The 17,395-nt window shown below is 37.0% G+C and overlaps 1 protein-coding gene across 2 annotated transcripts; it reads left to right on the top strand.

The window, feature by feature from the left end:
• The first annotated feature begins 71 nt into the window (after positions 1 to 71).
• On the top strand, positions 72 to 17,127 carry aifm3 (apoptosis inducing factor, mitochondria associated 3). 2 transcript variants are annotated; one of them, XM_023958494.1, is made up of 21 exons: positions 72 to 904; positions 6,689 to 6,899; positions 10,038 to 10,251; positions 11,125 to 11,234; positions 11,316 to 11,425; positions 11,526 to 11,570; positions 11,657 to 11,753; positions 11,827 to 11,939; positions 12,177 to 12,263; positions 12,411 to 12,502; positions 12,594 to 12,724; positions 13,345 to 13,460; positions 13,692 to 13,763; positions 14,618 to 14,681; positions 14,780 to 14,856; positions 14,937 to 15,054; positions 15,157 to 15,255; positions 15,413 to 15,488; positions 15,557 to 15,661; positions 16,452 to 16,472; positions 16,568 to 17,127. In XM_023958494.1, the coding sequence occupies exons 2-21, from the start codon at positions 6,869 to 6,871 to the stop codon at positions 16,608 to 16,610; spliced, it is 1,821 nt and encodes a 606-aa protein (XP_023814262.1). In that variant the 5' UTR covers positions 72 to 904; positions 6,689 to 6,868; the 3' UTR covers positions 16,611 to 17,127. The 2 variants fall into 2 exon arrangements, with proteins under 2 accessions (XP_023814262.1, XP_023814263.1); XM_023958495.1 differs by lacking the exon at positions 16,452 to 16,472 and having other exon boundaries at positions 79 to 904.
• Positions 17,128 to 17,395: the final 268 nt, after the last annotated feature.

Raw genomic sequence — 17,395 nt, forward strand, 5'->3', positions numbered from 1 at the left:
TATTCTAAGAAACATATCTATAGATTATCAAGCTCTGACCTAGTTCTTATGGGACAGTTTCTGCTTGCCTGGGTGCATAAGGAATGGAAATATCTTGGGAGCTCATTTCTATAAGACTCAGTATACCCCTTTAATCCTGCTGCACCTTACCTCCTGACTGAGACTGGAATTACTGCAACAACTGCACTTTCACACTTTCTCGTTCTGCTGATCACACAAAGGAAGAAAGTAAGAGCCGCGCAGCTATTTGTATGGGTCTCTGTGGTTCTTGTCTGCGTCCCTGAGGTCAAAAGGAGAACAGTAAGGGTTTAGCATCAGTCAATATCCTTGCAAAAGCACATGTGTGCAGCAGCATGCAAAGCAAGCAGGCGGCATTGCATTGAGTGGGCAGTCAGGTCAGGCTATGCAGTGAGGAAAGCAGCGAGTCTTTGATCAGGTCTAACTTGTAAATCTTTGACATTTAAAAGAGAAGCTGAAAGATTCGAGCAGCTGAGAGAAACAGGGGGCGTCTATGCTTTGGAAAGCGAGGAGGAGGAGTGGGAGGACGGGAAAGGGGAACGGTGAGGATTCATGCTGTGTTAGCATCCCCTCAGCAACTCCATCAATACTGCATACAGCTGAGGAGCTGACAAAGGTCCTGCATGCTGCAATTTCAGGCTCAGACAGAGAGTGACTCCAACAACCGGACGGCTAAGAGAGGGCTCCAGGAGAGGCAGAGCACACAGTCACAGGAGATTCTGCCCCTTACAAGAGAGGAAAGAAAAGGAGGAACAAACAGTGTGGAATAACTTTAACAGAGACAACTGAGAGAAGGACTTAAGCAAATATGTTACCATGCTCTGGAGGGGAACCTGAGCACCCAGGAGCTTGACAGGATCTTAGCGCACCTGCTCCACGCACGCCGGTGAGCTGCTTTATTCCCTCTACAATCGTGTACATGCTTTGCTTTTTTTATACGCTTAAGTGATGCCCACCCTTTTAAAAGTGTTTCAGAGCACAGGTTTCCCACACAGCTTGTAAAGTAGTTTTGAGTTTGTGGCACTCAAGGCGAAAACAGCAAAAAAAATCTCTAACTTTCTAAAAATAATTATATTAATCTGTCATGGCTGTTTTTGTTCTAATTATTTCTGTCAGTTTGTGTATTTGTGTTTGTTTGCTAATAAAATGGAAGAAAGCAGACTGTTACTTAGTAGAACAGCTCTACTGCAGGGGCGTAAACCTTTTTATTAATCTTAATTCTACTTTTCCATGACATCACGGAGAGGTTATCAAGCAGCAAAAAATGACCTGATTCCATTCAGCCTCTCTTCCTCTTCTGCGGCGGCTTAACATGAAATGTAAAGACTTAATTGAGAAGTTTAGATCAACTCCATGTCTCCTTAAATCAATAAATGCAAATTTAAATGTTGTCATGAACCTAATAGTGCAAAATTGGGATCGGTTTTTCAGGTAGTTCCAGTGTTGTGATTTAATGTTAACACTGTGGGTTTTGTTTTTGAATTCCTCCCAAAGCTTAACGGTGACCTCTGTAATCTGGTGAAAATATGGCTCACATCAGAGGAACTTTACTTCATATCTTTCCTATTTGCAACCCTTGTGCTATCCTAGGCACTTTAACATTGGGAGTTGGGTCATCTAGACCCACTAGACAGTGCGCTGAACCTTTTTTTCTTCAATGATTTGTGAACCTCACTGGTGTCCATGGATTACATGAAATCTTTCCACCATTATCCACCTTTGTCATTGTAGGAATAACACGTCAATGTAAGGGTGGGGTCATCTAAGATAGCACAAGGGTTAAAGGGTTTGATCATTAACGTTTGTCAAGGTGACATGCTTGTGATGCGATGCCGCCCCTCCTTTCGGCCTCTACAAGTTTGACAAATTCCTCAGAACAAATTTTCTGTGAAATATCTAATAGGCTTTTATTGAGGCGTGTGGCTGAATTTAAAGGTGTCAGTCAGAAGCTCGAGGGTTCTTCTGAAGGTGACAAATCAACAAAGCAATTTAGAGCTGCTTTACAATCATGGGTGGGATGATTTCACAGGTTTTCAATGCACTTCATGAACAAGAGCAATGTGTGGATTTTAACAGACAAAAATCATCTAATATAAGTTGCCGGGGTTCCTACCAAACAACTTTGAAAAAGAATTAGCAGCCCTCTAAAACAATGCTGATTGGAGGGGTACACAGCAGTAAATTTCAGTTAAGCTTTGATGCTTTTAATTTGGAAATACTGTAATGTGATGTAAAACAGAGTTATTCCACTGTTGTTTTGCTGTATACTGCAAAAGCCTGACTGCTTGAGCTGGAGATGGATGTGATCTTTAGAGGGCAACCACTCCACTAAAAGCCTGTTTACTCTCCTCACTGCCATCCAGGGGTTTTGCTAATTCGTCCCTCCAACGGTCCTGTAAACAGTATTACACTTGTAGTGAAACTGACAGCTTGTTTGCTGGCAGGATTATTTGCACTGCTTGGGGACAGGCCCAGCGGTAAAGGAGAAGGATCTGCGTCATATGTTGTGAGGGCCAAATCTGCTTAACCTACTTCAGTTTTGGAAAAAAATTTCTTGGGTGGCTGAATGCTCCAATATGTTGTTCATCAAAATTTCAGCACTCACAAAATATTAAAAGGATAAAAGTGAGAGTTTTTACAGCACAGCCTCTCACTTGAGGAAGAAATTTAGAAACGCACACAGCACTAAATCCTCAGTAAATTTATATGTCTTATGACAGACGGAGAGATGCATACGTGAAAGGAAATGTTAATCACAATAGTTATATCAACAAAAAAATATTCAATGAGGGTTGGAGGACAGTCAATGTGAAAAGTTTGAGATAAGATTAACCCTTGTGCACTCAAAAAACGTTCACTTTGAATGAACATAAAAAAATTATGGAAAGGATTTCCACATGATTAGATTGCGTTACTTTAACAAAAATGAATCATGTTGGTCCTACTTAATTTATTTAGGTTGGCTCAACTTAATGTATTTAGGTTGGGTCAACTTAATTTATTTAGGTTCAAACTAATAAATTTAAGTTGATTCAATTTAAATAGAGCAGTTGCACCCAACTTTAAATTTATATTGTTGCTCACTCTAAAAAGAAAAAAGTTGATCCAATTTAATTGAATCACTTCAATTGGTCACCTGAGTAAATTAAGTTTATTTAACTTAAATTTCAATTTATTTCTTTAATTTTATTTATTCATCTGTAATTGATATGTTGTTCCAAAGTTACAACCAATGGGTCTTTTAATTTTCACATCAAAGACATGAATTACCCAGCAAAGTCCATCACAAGACAGGAGCTCAATTACCGCGAACTCTGTGTTAAGTATTGGAATAATAACAGTTTGCCACTCAAGGTGGTTGGTAATCATCCTCTACCAAACTTTAACTCATGGTGCAAAAAAAAAAATTAACATAACAGTTTAAATCACTAGTTAAAACAGAGTAAAACAGCTAGACAATAAAACCCATGGACAAAAACTCACACTTAGACCCCAATCAGCCCAGATAGACAAAGAAAATGGTATCCCACAATTCCTTGCGATTACTAATGCATCCAATTTAATGGTATCATGTTGGATCAACATGATTGAAATTAGTAACTTTTAAATGGATTATTTTTATGTACAATCGACATGATTCATTCATGTAAGATTTACAAACATAAAATTTTCTTGTTGAAATCACAAGTTACTTTTTCGTTAACTTAATTGGCTGGTAATTTCCTTTTTTTGAGTGTGCTTCTTAGATGACCCCACCCTTGCATTGACGTGTTCTCCCTACCATGACAAAGGTGGATAAAGGTGGAGAGATTTCATGTAATCCATGGACACCAGCGAAGATCACAAATCATTAAAGAAAAAAGGTTCAGCGCACTGTCTAGTGGGTCTAGAAGACCCACCTCCCAATGTTAAAGTGCCTAGGATAGCACAAGGGTTAATCAAGTAGCTAAAAACTATAGACAAAATATTGAAATTGATCACCAATTTTAATTTGGCCCTTTTACTTCTATCATGAATATTTTATTATTTTTATTTTTTTATATTGAATAAACTACTTTTCTAACTTTTGAACTGTAACCAAATTTAAATCAATTTGGAGGTTAAAACGTAAAATTCACAACTGATGTTAAAAAAGTCTCACAATTAATAGATCTGTTTGTGACTCAGTTTTTCATTTTAGCCAGTCTAAAAATCTCAATACTTGGTAAATAAAAACATCAGCTTTCTTTAAAAAAAAAAGAAATAACTGCATATTATTACTCTTAAAAAATGCAAATCAATGCAAAAACCCTTCTCATTTAAAATCCAATACTTGTTCTAAAATGAAGTCCATTCAGGACTGAACTTTTTTCCTGAATTTTAAGCACCTAAAGATGTGCTCAGAATACCAAGTAGTCCTTTGGGTTTTACTATATTTTGGTGATAAAAACACCACACAGTAACTGACACACCTGCTACTGTTCTCTCAGATTCACAGCAGCCGGTGCTGCATGACCCACCAGCTACAGTATGAGTGTGTGAAATACCCGAGCTGGCAAAACTGTAAGGGCAATGTAGCAACAAAACAACAGGAAGGCAGGGGGGGGGGGGGGGGACTCAAGGGGCCCCTGCTTCCCTTTAAAGCACACTGTGACAAGAAAGTTAATAGGTGTTCGAGTGCTGTTAATGCCTAACAGTTTCCCATGTAAAAGCAAAGAGAAGAACTGAATGGAAATGTTCCTAATTACCATAATTGAGTCTTTTTAACTGACGTCACAAACAGAATATTAGTGGATTGATTACTATAATACAAAGCATTCAGTTAAAAACTTATACCTATTATACCGTGGGACAGAAAAGTATTTTGCTGTTCCAGATTTTGCATGTTGTTCCACTTAAAAAGATGAGAGAAGTCTGAAAAGTTACACTTCGAGTGAGACAGAATGTAAAAATGTCTTTTTTTTTTAATTACATCAGCCTATATGATTTTTATAGAATATATTTGTTTGATGGTAGAGAAAAAAGTATTTACTTCCCACAAACAATCAAGAATTCTGTCCCTTACAGACCTGTTACTTCTTTAAGAAGTTTTTCAATCCTCCACTCGTTACCAGTATTAATAGCTGTTGGAACCTGTATACATCTGTATACATCTTTAAGTAGTCATACTGCAAAGTCTACACCATGGCTAAGACAATCTGGATGATCTAGATAAAGTGCCACCAAAGTGGAAGTTTGGTAAAAATGTCACCCGCCATATTTGGAGGAAGAAGAAAGCTGGGTTAGATCCCAAGAACACCATACCTACTCACGAAGGGATGACTGGGGCGACGTGTGGTGAGATTTCAGGCAAAAACCTTCTTGCTGGATCTTCCAGCATGACAATAATCCCAAACACACATCGCCCCGGCGATGAAGAAGTGGCTGGAATAAAAGCTTTTCAGTTCTGGACGTCAGTCTAAAAGAATCTGTGGATGGAGTTGAAAGTCTGTGTTCTTCAGTGCTAACCCCAAAACATCTCAGCTCTTGAGAGGATCTGCATGGAAGAGTGGACCAAAAAAAGCAGCTACAGTCCAAATCTGGTGAAGACCATCAGGGAACATTTTTACTGAAGTGAACTTTAGTTATAGACCAAATACTTGTTTTCTGCACTATTAAACAAACAAAAAAAATCCTCAAAAATCAAACAATATATATTTATATGCTTCAAAAGGAAATACCTTCAAATATGCTGTTAAATCTGCTTGGTGTGATACCTACATGTACTTTCTATTCTATTAGAAATTGTAAGAAAAAATATTGCAATAAACTGGAAAAATATCAAAGCAACAACAATAAAAAAATGGAAAAGTTTATGCATGTTTTGCACCTTATGTCTAGGGGTGCAGGGCACAGCATAAAAAAAGACAGGAAAAAAACAGATGCCAATAAGTAAGTCCTCTAACCAACAAAAATAATAAAGCTGCCAAGGCAATTTACTGTACAAATATGTACACAAATACAACAATGGTCGTAACAATGTCATGGAAAAACTGACCCCCTCCCTTTGAATGGAGGAGGATGTTGAACGAGAGATGGAAGAGAGTAAAAGAATACTTGGATTCTTGATGTATGCTTATGATTGTGGACATGTCCCCTAACATGACATGAGCTAACAAATGAATGGAAGACAGCTCAGTCAAGATTTGACTCCTTCCTTTTTTCACTTTGGTTTTTGTTTTTGCCTTCTGCCTTGTCCTTTATTTGTGCATAGTTTGTTGTTAGATATATGTATAATTGTGTGTTATGTATGTTTATGGGATGTGGTAACACCATCATATTTGTTGAGAGGTTAAATGGTTTTGTTTTAGATTTACAACTAGACCTAAAATAAGTTAATCAATTAATAAAATAAGTTTCTATCTTTTGACAATCTGTCACAAATACAGTCAAAGTGTATATTTTAAGAGAATTACAGCCCTCGTCTGTTGGTGGGACAACTTGCTGAATTGGTGACCCACAAATACTTTTTGGAGCCAAACAGAAGAAAATATGTACAAATCTATACAATAAACTGAATTTTCATTGCTCTTTAATTTACGTAAAACAAAGTTAAATTTTACTGACTGACTTTGTCTCATTACGTCATTAATGTTTTAGTACGACATATTGCTGCATACATGTTGCTGACAGAGTTACTCCCTCCGATCAGGTTATGTGGTGTTGCTGACTTGTGCGATGGCCGTCTTGGACCTGCAGGTTCTGATCCCACCAGTTCTGTCTTACGGTTCCCTCCCCACTAAGCACCTGGGCCACAGGCTCTGACCACACCCCAGCTCCTTCCCCCTCCTTCCCTCCCTCACCCCTGGCACCCCTCACTCCTGGGCCCACCATGGGAGGATGCTTCTCCAAACCCAAAGCAGGTGAGCAACATTCTTTTCAGATCCAAGGAGTGATTGACCAGCTTTCTTTGACCTTGTAGATAAACAGATTGGGTAGGTGGGGTTGATGGATGGATGGATATCAGTATTGACAGAGATCTCCTCTAGATTAAATTTAAAAATACAACATTTCCCCCCCCAAAAAAAAAATCGCAATTCTGTCATATCATTGTGGCCCATTTCTATTGATTAATACAAACACAAATAGTTCATCAACACTGGTTTTAATTAGGTGAACACTGGCAAGATTGTTTGACAACACTATAAACATTAATCTAAGATGTTTGGAAGGTGATGTTTTTCATGTAAACAAGTACTTTAAAATAAATAAAATGAAATAAAAAATATGTATATATATATGTGTGTGTGTGTTAAAAAGGAGTTCTATTCACCTATGATTGTCAAAGATAATTGAGACTGGTGGCCACGCCATGCAGCCTCACGTTTGTCCATTTAAAATCCTCCATGGATTAAACGTGTGTTTTTGAATACTGGGAGAAAGTACTTGAAGAAAACCTACATGAGTTTAGAGAAAGAAGACCATGCAAATCAAACCGCTACCCTAGAGTCCTGCTCCACACATCCACCCTCATGTTTGCAGTTCAGTGCTTTGTGTGGGAGGAATTTAAATGTGCTCTCTTCAGTCAAGAGGATTACGTACTGAGATGCTAATATGTATTGAAATTGTGCAGCTTGTACAGGCAGCGTTCTCATAGTACAATGGAGAAGAGAGAACACATAGCACGACACATTCAGCTGAGTAAAGACCTAACACCTTACAATGTCATAAACAGCAGCAAAGAAGGAGGCAGCAATTGTGTGTAAATGATTGGTTCTGACAAAAAAAAGAACATTTAAAGAAACAGTTTGATGCAGCTCTAAAAATCAGTTTTTTTAAAAGTGTTGAGTTTTGACTAAAACTGTTATTTTACATGATAAAATGTGTTACAATACAATGCCACAAGTTGACATTCTCTTACTTACTAACGAAACTTACTAGCAGAAGTTTAGATTGCCAAAATAGGGTTTTAAGCACTGTTAAAAACACAATTTGGCTTAAATACTAAATAGAATGTGATAGAATTTTTCTATAAGGTTTGGAACATGCGTACAAATTTGAAGCAGAGCAAACAGAGAAAAGAAAACAGAGAAAAGTGACAACACTTTTTAAACAACATTTCTGTGTCAGAATGCAACTTAACCCTTGTGCTATCATAGGCACTTTAACATTGGGAGTTGGGTCATCTAGACCCACTAGACAGTGCTCTGAACCTTTTTTCTTCAATGATTTATGATCTTCACTGGTGTCCATGGATTACATGAAATCTTTCCCCTTTGTCATGGTAGGGAGAACATGTCAATGTAAGGGGGGGGGTCATCTAAGAAAGCACAAGGGTTACAGACATATAAACCAGCATGTAGGTAGTTCTACTACTGTACATTTACACAACCCAATGCTAAAAAATGCTTACTGGAGTGTCAGTGGAAAGAAATTGGCAGCATTTTTATGAGTGAGGAATTGCTCTGTAGAAATGGTTTCATTTGCATGAGAATGTAAGGATGGTTACAAAACAGGGAGGGTATCTACAATGAATAACTGAACATCTAGCACTGGAAGGAAATACAAAGAGTTTATAATAAAGATGTTTTTACTTATACTGACATATATGAACATTTTTCAACCTACAGTGATTACAGAAATTGCTCATTATGATTGCAAGATGTCAAACTGCAGCATCTGGAATTCTCTTCAGGCACAGGACGTTTTCTCGCTCCCTTCTCCTGCAATTTCACTCACTATTATGATTTTCCATTGATTTTAATTAAGACTTGCTCAGCAGGAGAAAATTCCACCCAGATTACTGTGTAAGTACCGGATGATCAGCACATTTTTCCAGCCGAACAGATAAAGCCTGCTGCAGTGAAAAAGGCAGTTACACAAGCAGTTCCTAATGGGACAAATATATAAGCAACAGCTGTATTTCTTACATTATTAAAAACTGAATCTGCCTTTAAAATCTAGATTGTATTTATGAAAGTGAGGACAGAATAGAGGTAAGCAAGAACTCTATCAACATCATGTTTTTCAACCTCAGGCTGAGAGAAAGATAAATATAGTTTGGGAATTTAGGCTAGATTTAGTGTGAAGTTGTCCAGATTCATTTTCATTCTGTCAATTTTTCTTAAATGAAACTAATACAACAATAAAAAGAAAGTGCTACTCACCCTAAAAAGGGGTGAGGTGATTTTTAAAATACATTATGCTTTTGTTTTAATGAAAATAAATGCCAAGACCAGTGTTTTTCAACCTTTTCTGAAACAAAAGCCACAAGGTACACCAGCAACCAAAAATGTAACAAAGAGAAACTCTAAAGCCTGTATTTCAAGGATGTACTAGTCCCTCCAGGATCTTTTGTGTATTTTTTTGTAACAGTTTCATTCATTTTTTTAAATTCATGTGTAAATCAAAAATGTAATTTTGACAAAGATGTTTTCTTTATTTTTTTGGGGGGAAAAAACTATTATTTCAATTAACTTTAGTTACATGTGCCTGTTGAACACTTAACCTTAATTCTGTTTGTTTTATTTTATTACTCATATCTAAGATTAACTGTTTTCAGACATTACTAGAAACCACTGTTTTAGTTAGAAAGACGCCGTGGACCAAACCTTATCTATATATGGATGCCCTTTTTGCTCCAATACAAACCTTGAAGGCCCTGGATAGTTACTTGATCCTTTGTTATTGTGAGAAATGTTGTAAAACCTGACAAGAGGCATTGGTAAAAGCCAGACACATTTGGTTCTTTCATGTTCTGATGAATGAAAATACAAGAATTTAAAGAGGTTTCTGTGATTTTCTTTTTTTTTTTGTCTTTATGTTGCTCCCTGGTTACTTTATAATACATATAAACGTTGAGATTTTTTGCAATAGAATAAGTTCCTTTTCCTTTTTTCTTTTTTTTTTTTTGCTTTTGTGGTTTTTTAGTTATTGAACACATTTAAAAAAAAAAACTATGATGAGCAGTGATTCAATGAAGCTAAAATAGATAGAATTTTTTATGTTTATTCAGGATCACCAAACTTAATATTTACTCTGTTTATGTTTTTGCTGTTCAGTTGAAGTTAAAGTGGAACTCTCACTCCTGGAAAAAGAAAAGGATTTGGATGGCCTGTCGCCTAACGGCAAAGCGAGTCCTTTTGCCGACTGTCGACCGAATGGGGCGCTGGGACATGGCTCTGAGGACGACTCCAGCCTTCTCCCACTCAACTTCAAAACACGGGACTATGTGGAGGCCTGTGTTTGTCATATTAAGGATTTGGAAAATGGACAGTAAGAAAAATAATCAATTTGAAAACAATTTTTTATTTACACAAAAATTGGTTGAATAAATGACCTTCAGTTTTAGGAAGTAGTGCTTATTATTGACTAAATTTTAATGAAAACCACCAGAACTCAGATTCCCAATATTCCAATATTCACTTTAGCACACTGCATCAATCTTTTAACAAAAAAGAGGGAGATGAAAATGAATTATAATGAAGAAATGTCTGCATTCTTTATTATGTATATAGGATCAAATAACAAAAAGAAACAGACAATTGTTGCTTATCAGCTTTAATTAAATGACCTGAATCATTCAGGTGAGCTAACATGGAGTCACGTTGTTGCTTGACATTCTGTTTCATACTGTTTTTTCTGAGAAAGAAATGCGTTTTTCCTCAAAGTCATTTGTTGTTTAAAAGAATTCTCTTTTAAACAGGTCGTCTACAATCCAGACCTGTTAGCCTAAAACTACATCCAGAACATAAATAATTTAACAAATGAAAAAAAATCCACATTTTGAGAAAAATATTAAGATGTAGACAAACTTATAGTTGTATACTATGCTGTTTTTTTTCTGTTTTTCATCAGACAAATGTATGTAAATGTATGTATAAAAATGTAGTTTACCGTAGCATTTTGACCATTATTCAGCAGTCTTCTGCAGAAGACTCAAATTTTCATTTAAATAATTTTAATTCCTCCATATAGCCTTCTAAAACCTAGAAAATATATTTCAAATTACAGTAAAAAAAAAAAAAGTTTTAAAAACTCATTTTAAAGAATTTAATTTCAAAAATCTATTTTGCATGCATTTAAAAGAAAAGACAGTGAACTTAAAGTAAATAAAACTACAGCTTTTATTTTCTCTGGCTTTGACAGGATGCGAGAGGTTGATCTGGGAAGCGGCAGAGCTTTGCTGATTAAAGAACATGGGGAGTTCTTTGCCATGGGCCACAAGTGTCCCCACTATGGGGCACCTTTGGTCAAAGGTGAGTTGAATGTGCTCCGTTTAAATCAAGTAATGTTTCATTAACATAATTACATTGAGTATTTAACCAATGTTTGTCCAGGTGTGCTGTCAAAAGGACATGTGCGGTGTCCGTGGCACGGCGCCTGTTTTAATGTTGCAACGGGAGACATTGAGGATTTTCCAGGTCTGGACAGTCTGCCCGTCTTCCAGGTGACCCTCCCCTGTTGGTCCTGTCCGGTCTCACATTCTCTGCTTAATCAGGCTTTTGGTTTGGTTTAAAAAAGTATAAACTTGTGGCTGTTTTCTCCAGGTCAGAGTTGAGAAGGAGAAGGTCATTATTCGTGCTAACAAGCAGGTGAAAAAGAATGTTGGGTTTTTATACTTTAAAGGAAAAGGTGTGCGTCCTGAACAAACTGAACTATTTCTTTTGACATTTTTCAGGCTCTTCAAACACAGAAAAGATCAAAACCAATGGCAAGATGCTCATCTGTTATTCACTCCAACACAGGTTTCAGCCATGTTCTCATCATTGGCTCAGGTTGGTGTATTTCTTTAGTTTTCCCTTCTTTCTTGAGACATTTGTCTCAGTAAAGTAGTGGCTTTATCTGCAGGACCAGCAGCTCTGGTGTGTGCAGAGACCCTGAGACAGGAGGGCTTCACTGATCGCATTGTCATGTGCACTATGGACAGACATCCCCCTTATGACAGACCTAAACTGAGTAAGGTTTGTACACACATCTCAATCTACTCAAAACATCACACTTGTAGAGCAGAATGCAGATGTGCTGCAGAAGGTTTTGAAGGAAACACAGGGAAATAAGAAAGTTGGTGAGAATTTTTACCTGTCAATGTTATATTTACTGTAATTGTGGCTGTGAAAAAAAAATCTTTGGGATCTTTAAAGTAAGTGTACAGAATATCAAGAACGAGAGGAGAGAATTAATGGGTTCTTACCGTTTAGTCCTTAGAAAGCACAGCAGAACAGCTGAGGCTGCGCTCTGTGGACTTCCTGCAGGATCATGACATTGAACTGCTCACAGAGAAGGAGGTGAGCTTTAAATCTACTGGGTAATGCTAAAGCCCAATCATGTCTTTTTTTTTAACTTACATGTGTTTTCTTTCTTTCTTTATTTTAAATCTTTTATGGATCTTAAATCTTTTTTATGGATCTAGAAATTGTGAATTTTGATTTCAGGTTGCAGCAGTAGATGTGAAGACTCGCACTGTGACCTTTGAGGACGGCTTAAAGATGGAGTACAGGAAACTCTTTATTGCTACAGGAAGCAAGTATGAGCAATCCTTCATAGCGTGTTATAATTATGAAGGCATTTGAGAGGCATGTAATAGAGTCTGACCTCTATCATGTCATGCCTCAAAGGCCAAAACCCATGAACTATAAGGGGAACGAAGTCAAGAACGTGTTCCACCTCCAGACGCCTGAAGATGCAAACAGCATAGCGAGGCTAGCCAACAACAAGAACGCAGTGATTGTTGGAACATCGTTTGTTGGTGAGACAATCACACATTTGTTAAAAAATAAAAATAAAATAAAAAATAAAAAGGTATTTGAAATACTTTAAGAGACACGATGCAATACTCTGAACAATTTAAACAGGATGTTATGGGTCTGATAGCAACTTTTTTTTAATCATAGGTTAGCATTATAAGGACGGCACTGAGTAATAACACAACAAAACAGAACTAAGGATTTAAAATTAATCTTACATATATAGTAAAAAAAAAGTAAAGACTGTTTAATATATGATGAAAGATCAATTTTGTTTTTTCTTGTCTTTTATAGATTTTTAAAAATTCTTAAAGGATCAATTCAAGATCTTATTTACAAAACCATATGTTTGCATGAACATGTCAGCAGTCTAAATCAGTCAGCAGTCCTTTGATGCTTAAAGCATATGAGATAAAAGGTGGAAATAAGAAAACAAACGTAACTACAGAGAAATTATTACTTTATACATATTACAAGAAAATGTAATTTATTTTAATAATGTAAAATTTAATGGCTGTCACATTTCACAAAATATATCAATAGACTACATGATTAAATGGGGTTTAATGTTCATAAGTCTAAATGGCGTATTAGAAGAAATCATTTTTTGTTGTGTTGGCAGGTATGGAGGTGGCTGCAGCTCTGACTGACAAGGCCCACTCAGTGTCTGTCATCGGCATCGAGTCCCTGCCTTTTAAAAAAGCTCTTGGAGAGAAAGTAGGCAAAGTCATAATGAAGGTACATTAAACAAAGCAGCACTACTTTGTTTAATTTAGAGCATTAAACACATCAAGACGGCTGAGATCAGCATTTTCCTGAGAAAATAAGCTTATCGTAAAAATGCAAATTAGTTCACTAGAGCGGGAAGGGGTTGCAGCCCGTTTTCTCTGAGAAGCAGACGATCACCAAGGCAGATTAAAAACGTAAACATGACTATGCAGTTTAAGATCTCCTGCTTTCTCTTTGCAGCTGTTTGAGGCCAACAGAGTGAAGTTCTACATGCTGAACGAGGTGTCAGAGATGATTGGCCATCATGGACAGGTATTCAGAAAGTGAGAGAAGCATCTTCATATGATGTTTGGTCACACAGAATTTTATCATAGGTGAAATAGCATGACATTGAAAAAAAAAACAGACTAAAGCATGCAACATAATTTGTCATTCTAATTTGCTTTAAAATATCTTAAATAACTGAATGACTTGTGAATGACCAGCACAAATATGGGTTAAAAAAGAGGCAGTTTGTTTTAAATGAGTCCTGTTTAAACATCAGGAAAAAAGCTGAGTCATATTAATGCCAAATTGACCGACAAAGGGAGATATTTTGAAAATGGCCAAGATAGCTATTTATTTGAAAACATAAAGTGTGCAATGACTTGACATTGAATAATAGTGTTTAGTGATGAGACCCAAATGAGAACACAACAAATCTCTGACCTTTAGATTGGATTATACCCCAGAGTCTGGTGTGCATGGCTTGAATGATGATTGGTTTAGGTCAAAGTAAGACATGAGATGAGCAGTGGTGACAATTAAAGATGAGAAGGGAACAGATTGGTTGGGTGGGCTCTTGCAGGCTGAGAGCAGAGATTACAAATCAAGCTGGGATGTCAGCGTGGGAAAGAGGAAGTAACAATATAGCAGTAAAGGTGTTGCAACTTGTCTACCTCAGTATAGTTGTGCCAAAGCTTTGCTTAAAGTGTGGATTCCAATGGAAGTGTGGCAAAAACAGTGTAGGAATCAGATTTAAATAATATAAAAGTACAGAATTTCCTAGTTTATTGGCAAATGGCAAAATAAAACACATTTTCAGATCTTAAAATTCAGTTTAGAATGAAAGCACTCAGTTTATTGCTTTAGGTGGTAGTAAATATGTTTTTTCTTTATGTATGCAGCTAAAAGAGGTTGTATTGAAGAGTGGAAAAGTCCTGCGAGCAGATGTGTGTGTCATAGGAGCAGGTGATTCTCAAAACATAACAATAGTTGCATCACAATTTTGGAGGGTTGGAGAGGTGGTCTTCCATATTTAACCAGGCGATGCATCTCTTCATCTGCAGGTAGCGTTCCTGCGTCAGGCTTTTTGAAGCAGAGTGGCATCCATTTGGACTCTAAGGGCTTTATCACTGTAAACAAGGTGCTCTGCAAATCCAGAGACCTGAATGGCAGTTCTTTTTTTTTCCATGTTAGTTACTTTAAACTTTTTTGCTTCCCAAGATGATGCAGACAAACGTTGAAGGGGTCTTTGCTGGAGGGGATGTGGTGACGTTTCCATTCCCTCAGCGCAACAACAAGAAGGTGAACATCCCTCACTGGCAGATGGCTCATGTGCACGGTTAGTGTGTCAAAGCTTGATTTGAGTGCAGAAAAAAATCTGGTCTAACTTCCTGGGATGTGCTGAGAAGTGATCACATAAACGGCTGTTTGTCACTGACAGGCAGGGTGGCAGCTCTCAGCATGATGGGCAGAGCTTCTGAGGCCAAAACTGTGCCTTACTTCTGGTCAGCCATGTTTGGGAAGACCATCCGCTATGCAGGTAGGCAGGCTTTCATTAGGTGTAGCCTAAAGGGGGTAAATATTCCACCAAAAGAAGCACAGTTGATTGAAAGTGCCACACTGCCATCTAGCTGTTGAAAGACCAAAATCTTACATTTAACCCTGTTTTATGTTGTTTTTTTTTTGGTTGTTTTGAGGTTATGGTGATGGATTTGATGATGTCATTATACAAGGTGACCTGGATGAACTGCGATTTGTAGCATTTTATACCAGGTAACTCCTGTTTACCTTATTGTGGGAAGATGTTTAAATCTGTAATTGAAAGTCTTACCTTCCTTCAGGAGCGAGGAGGTGGTTGCTGTTGCCAGCATGAACTACGATCCCATCGTATCCAGAGTTGTAGAGGTACTAGGATCTGGAAAGACCATCAAAAAACGAGATGTGGAGTAAGTTGTATTTATTGGAATTGAAGTTATTTTCACTACAATGGTGGCATTTATCGTACAAGCATGGAAATGGTAGAACAACATTGTTGTGTGCAAAAGTTATACTTACATCTCATCAAACCACAGAGTTTAAACTGTCTGTAAACGTTTTAAAACATTTAGTCTGAAGATAGAGTCCTCCTACAGGAAGAGGTTTGACAAATCACAACACAGCAGAAAGACACAAAGAACCTTTCATTTATCATCATTTCTGTGGTAAAAGGACCATGAAAGTCTAAAAACCCACACAGACACAGCAGAACCTCTTAGATATGAGGACACAATTACAACAACTATATACACTATCTGTAGCACAAGTCAATGAACTGTAATTTAGACAGAAATAGTTTAAAAAATGTGTGATATTTGAGACTTAAAGTTTACATCCAACATTAATTTGAAATAACACATGTATGCATTTATAAATAGTCTTTTAGAAGCACCAACGATGCTTTTAAAGGAAACAAACAACGTACAGTATCCATATGTTATATTGTTTTTGCCATTTGATTGTTGTTCTTTAAACCTTCTTGTGCTACATCTGATCTTGCACTTTTTTTATTTTAACATGTAAACAGCTGTTTTCTAACTCAGTTAATTTCATGATATTTTTTAAGAATACAGCAGACAGATGGATGAGCAGTTTATTAAATTAGATTTATTTAGCTTCTTTTGTCTTCCACTGGAGACAGTTCTCCTGATGTTTTCTTATGCTTTTTACTTCCGTTAATGCAAAAACACTAAACCGAAGGATGTTAGCTCGACTTGGCAAGTATGGGAAACCATGTTATTTTAACTCCTTAGATTCTGTTTTTGGTGGCAGGCCTACTAGTTATTAAAAGTACTGGTTCTGATTCTGTGTTGCAGGACTGGAGATATCTCTTGGTTGATTGACAAAGGCTTCCACTGACTTCACATCTACAGCTTCAGAAGGACCCACCCAATGTACAGTGGACAACACAACATGGACACTTATGGTGCTGAGATTCTGAGCAGCTATTCTATTCCCACAGACACACAGTGGACACGTGGCTGTGTCTGTCAGGGGCGGACCTTAACCTGAAACAGCTCAACACAAACACATTTACATTTTATTGATGTTTCACTACAAAGCAATCCTGGAATCAGCCTCTGCGCTGTAAAAAATGTATCTACCTGTATACTTTTGTTTATAAGAAGTCAGGGAAGGCCATTGACATTTTATATACTGTAAATAACTGTAATCCTGAATTGAATTTAACAAAATAAGAGCATATATATAGTTTCAACTGAATACTAAGCTGACTATGTTTGCATCCAGTATAAAATTTGCATGGTATAATTAAATGTGCCATAAAAGATCTTAAGGTGAAGCCCACAAAAAGAAGAAGTTTGAGAATCCTGGCACAAAAAAAAAAAAAAACACAATTTGCAAGAAACTCTGTTTTGTTAGCACAACTCTGAATGCAGCTTTAACTTTTCACTGATTAACTTCAACATAATTTGTTATTGGTTGCCGTCTTAGCACGTTGCATAAATGAAGTTCTGGTTCTGAAACCATTTTTAACAAACCTCTCCAAAGGAGTAGCGGCTTTTTGTCTTTTAAGATTGGCACCTTCATAGGGAAATTTGTTGTTACTCAGGGAACTGAGGGCCCCCAATTGTTGCAGTTTCACTAGATGTTCGATTTTCTCTTTGTAATGCTTGAAAAGTTTT

The sequence above is a fragment of the Oryzias latipes genome, chromosome 9 (genome assembly GCF_002234675.1).
Source record: "Oryzias latipes chromosome 9, ASM223467v1".
NCBI lineage: Eukaryota > Metazoa > Chordata > Actinopteri > Beloniformes > Adrianichthyidae > Oryzias > Oryzias latipes.

Coding starts and splice junctions, on each gene's coding strand:
- aifm3 (XM_023958494.1), top strand. CDS start 6,869: ATGGGAGGATGCTTCTCCAAACCCAAAGCAG. Junction 6,900..10,037: donor CTTCTCCAAACCCAAAGCAG/GTGAGCAACATT, acceptor TTTGCTGTTCAG/TTGAAGTTAAAGTGGAACTC. Junction 13,461..13,691: donor TAGGCAAAGTCATAATGAAG/GTACATTAAACA, acceptor TTCTCTTTGCAG/CTGTTTGAGGCCAACAGAGT.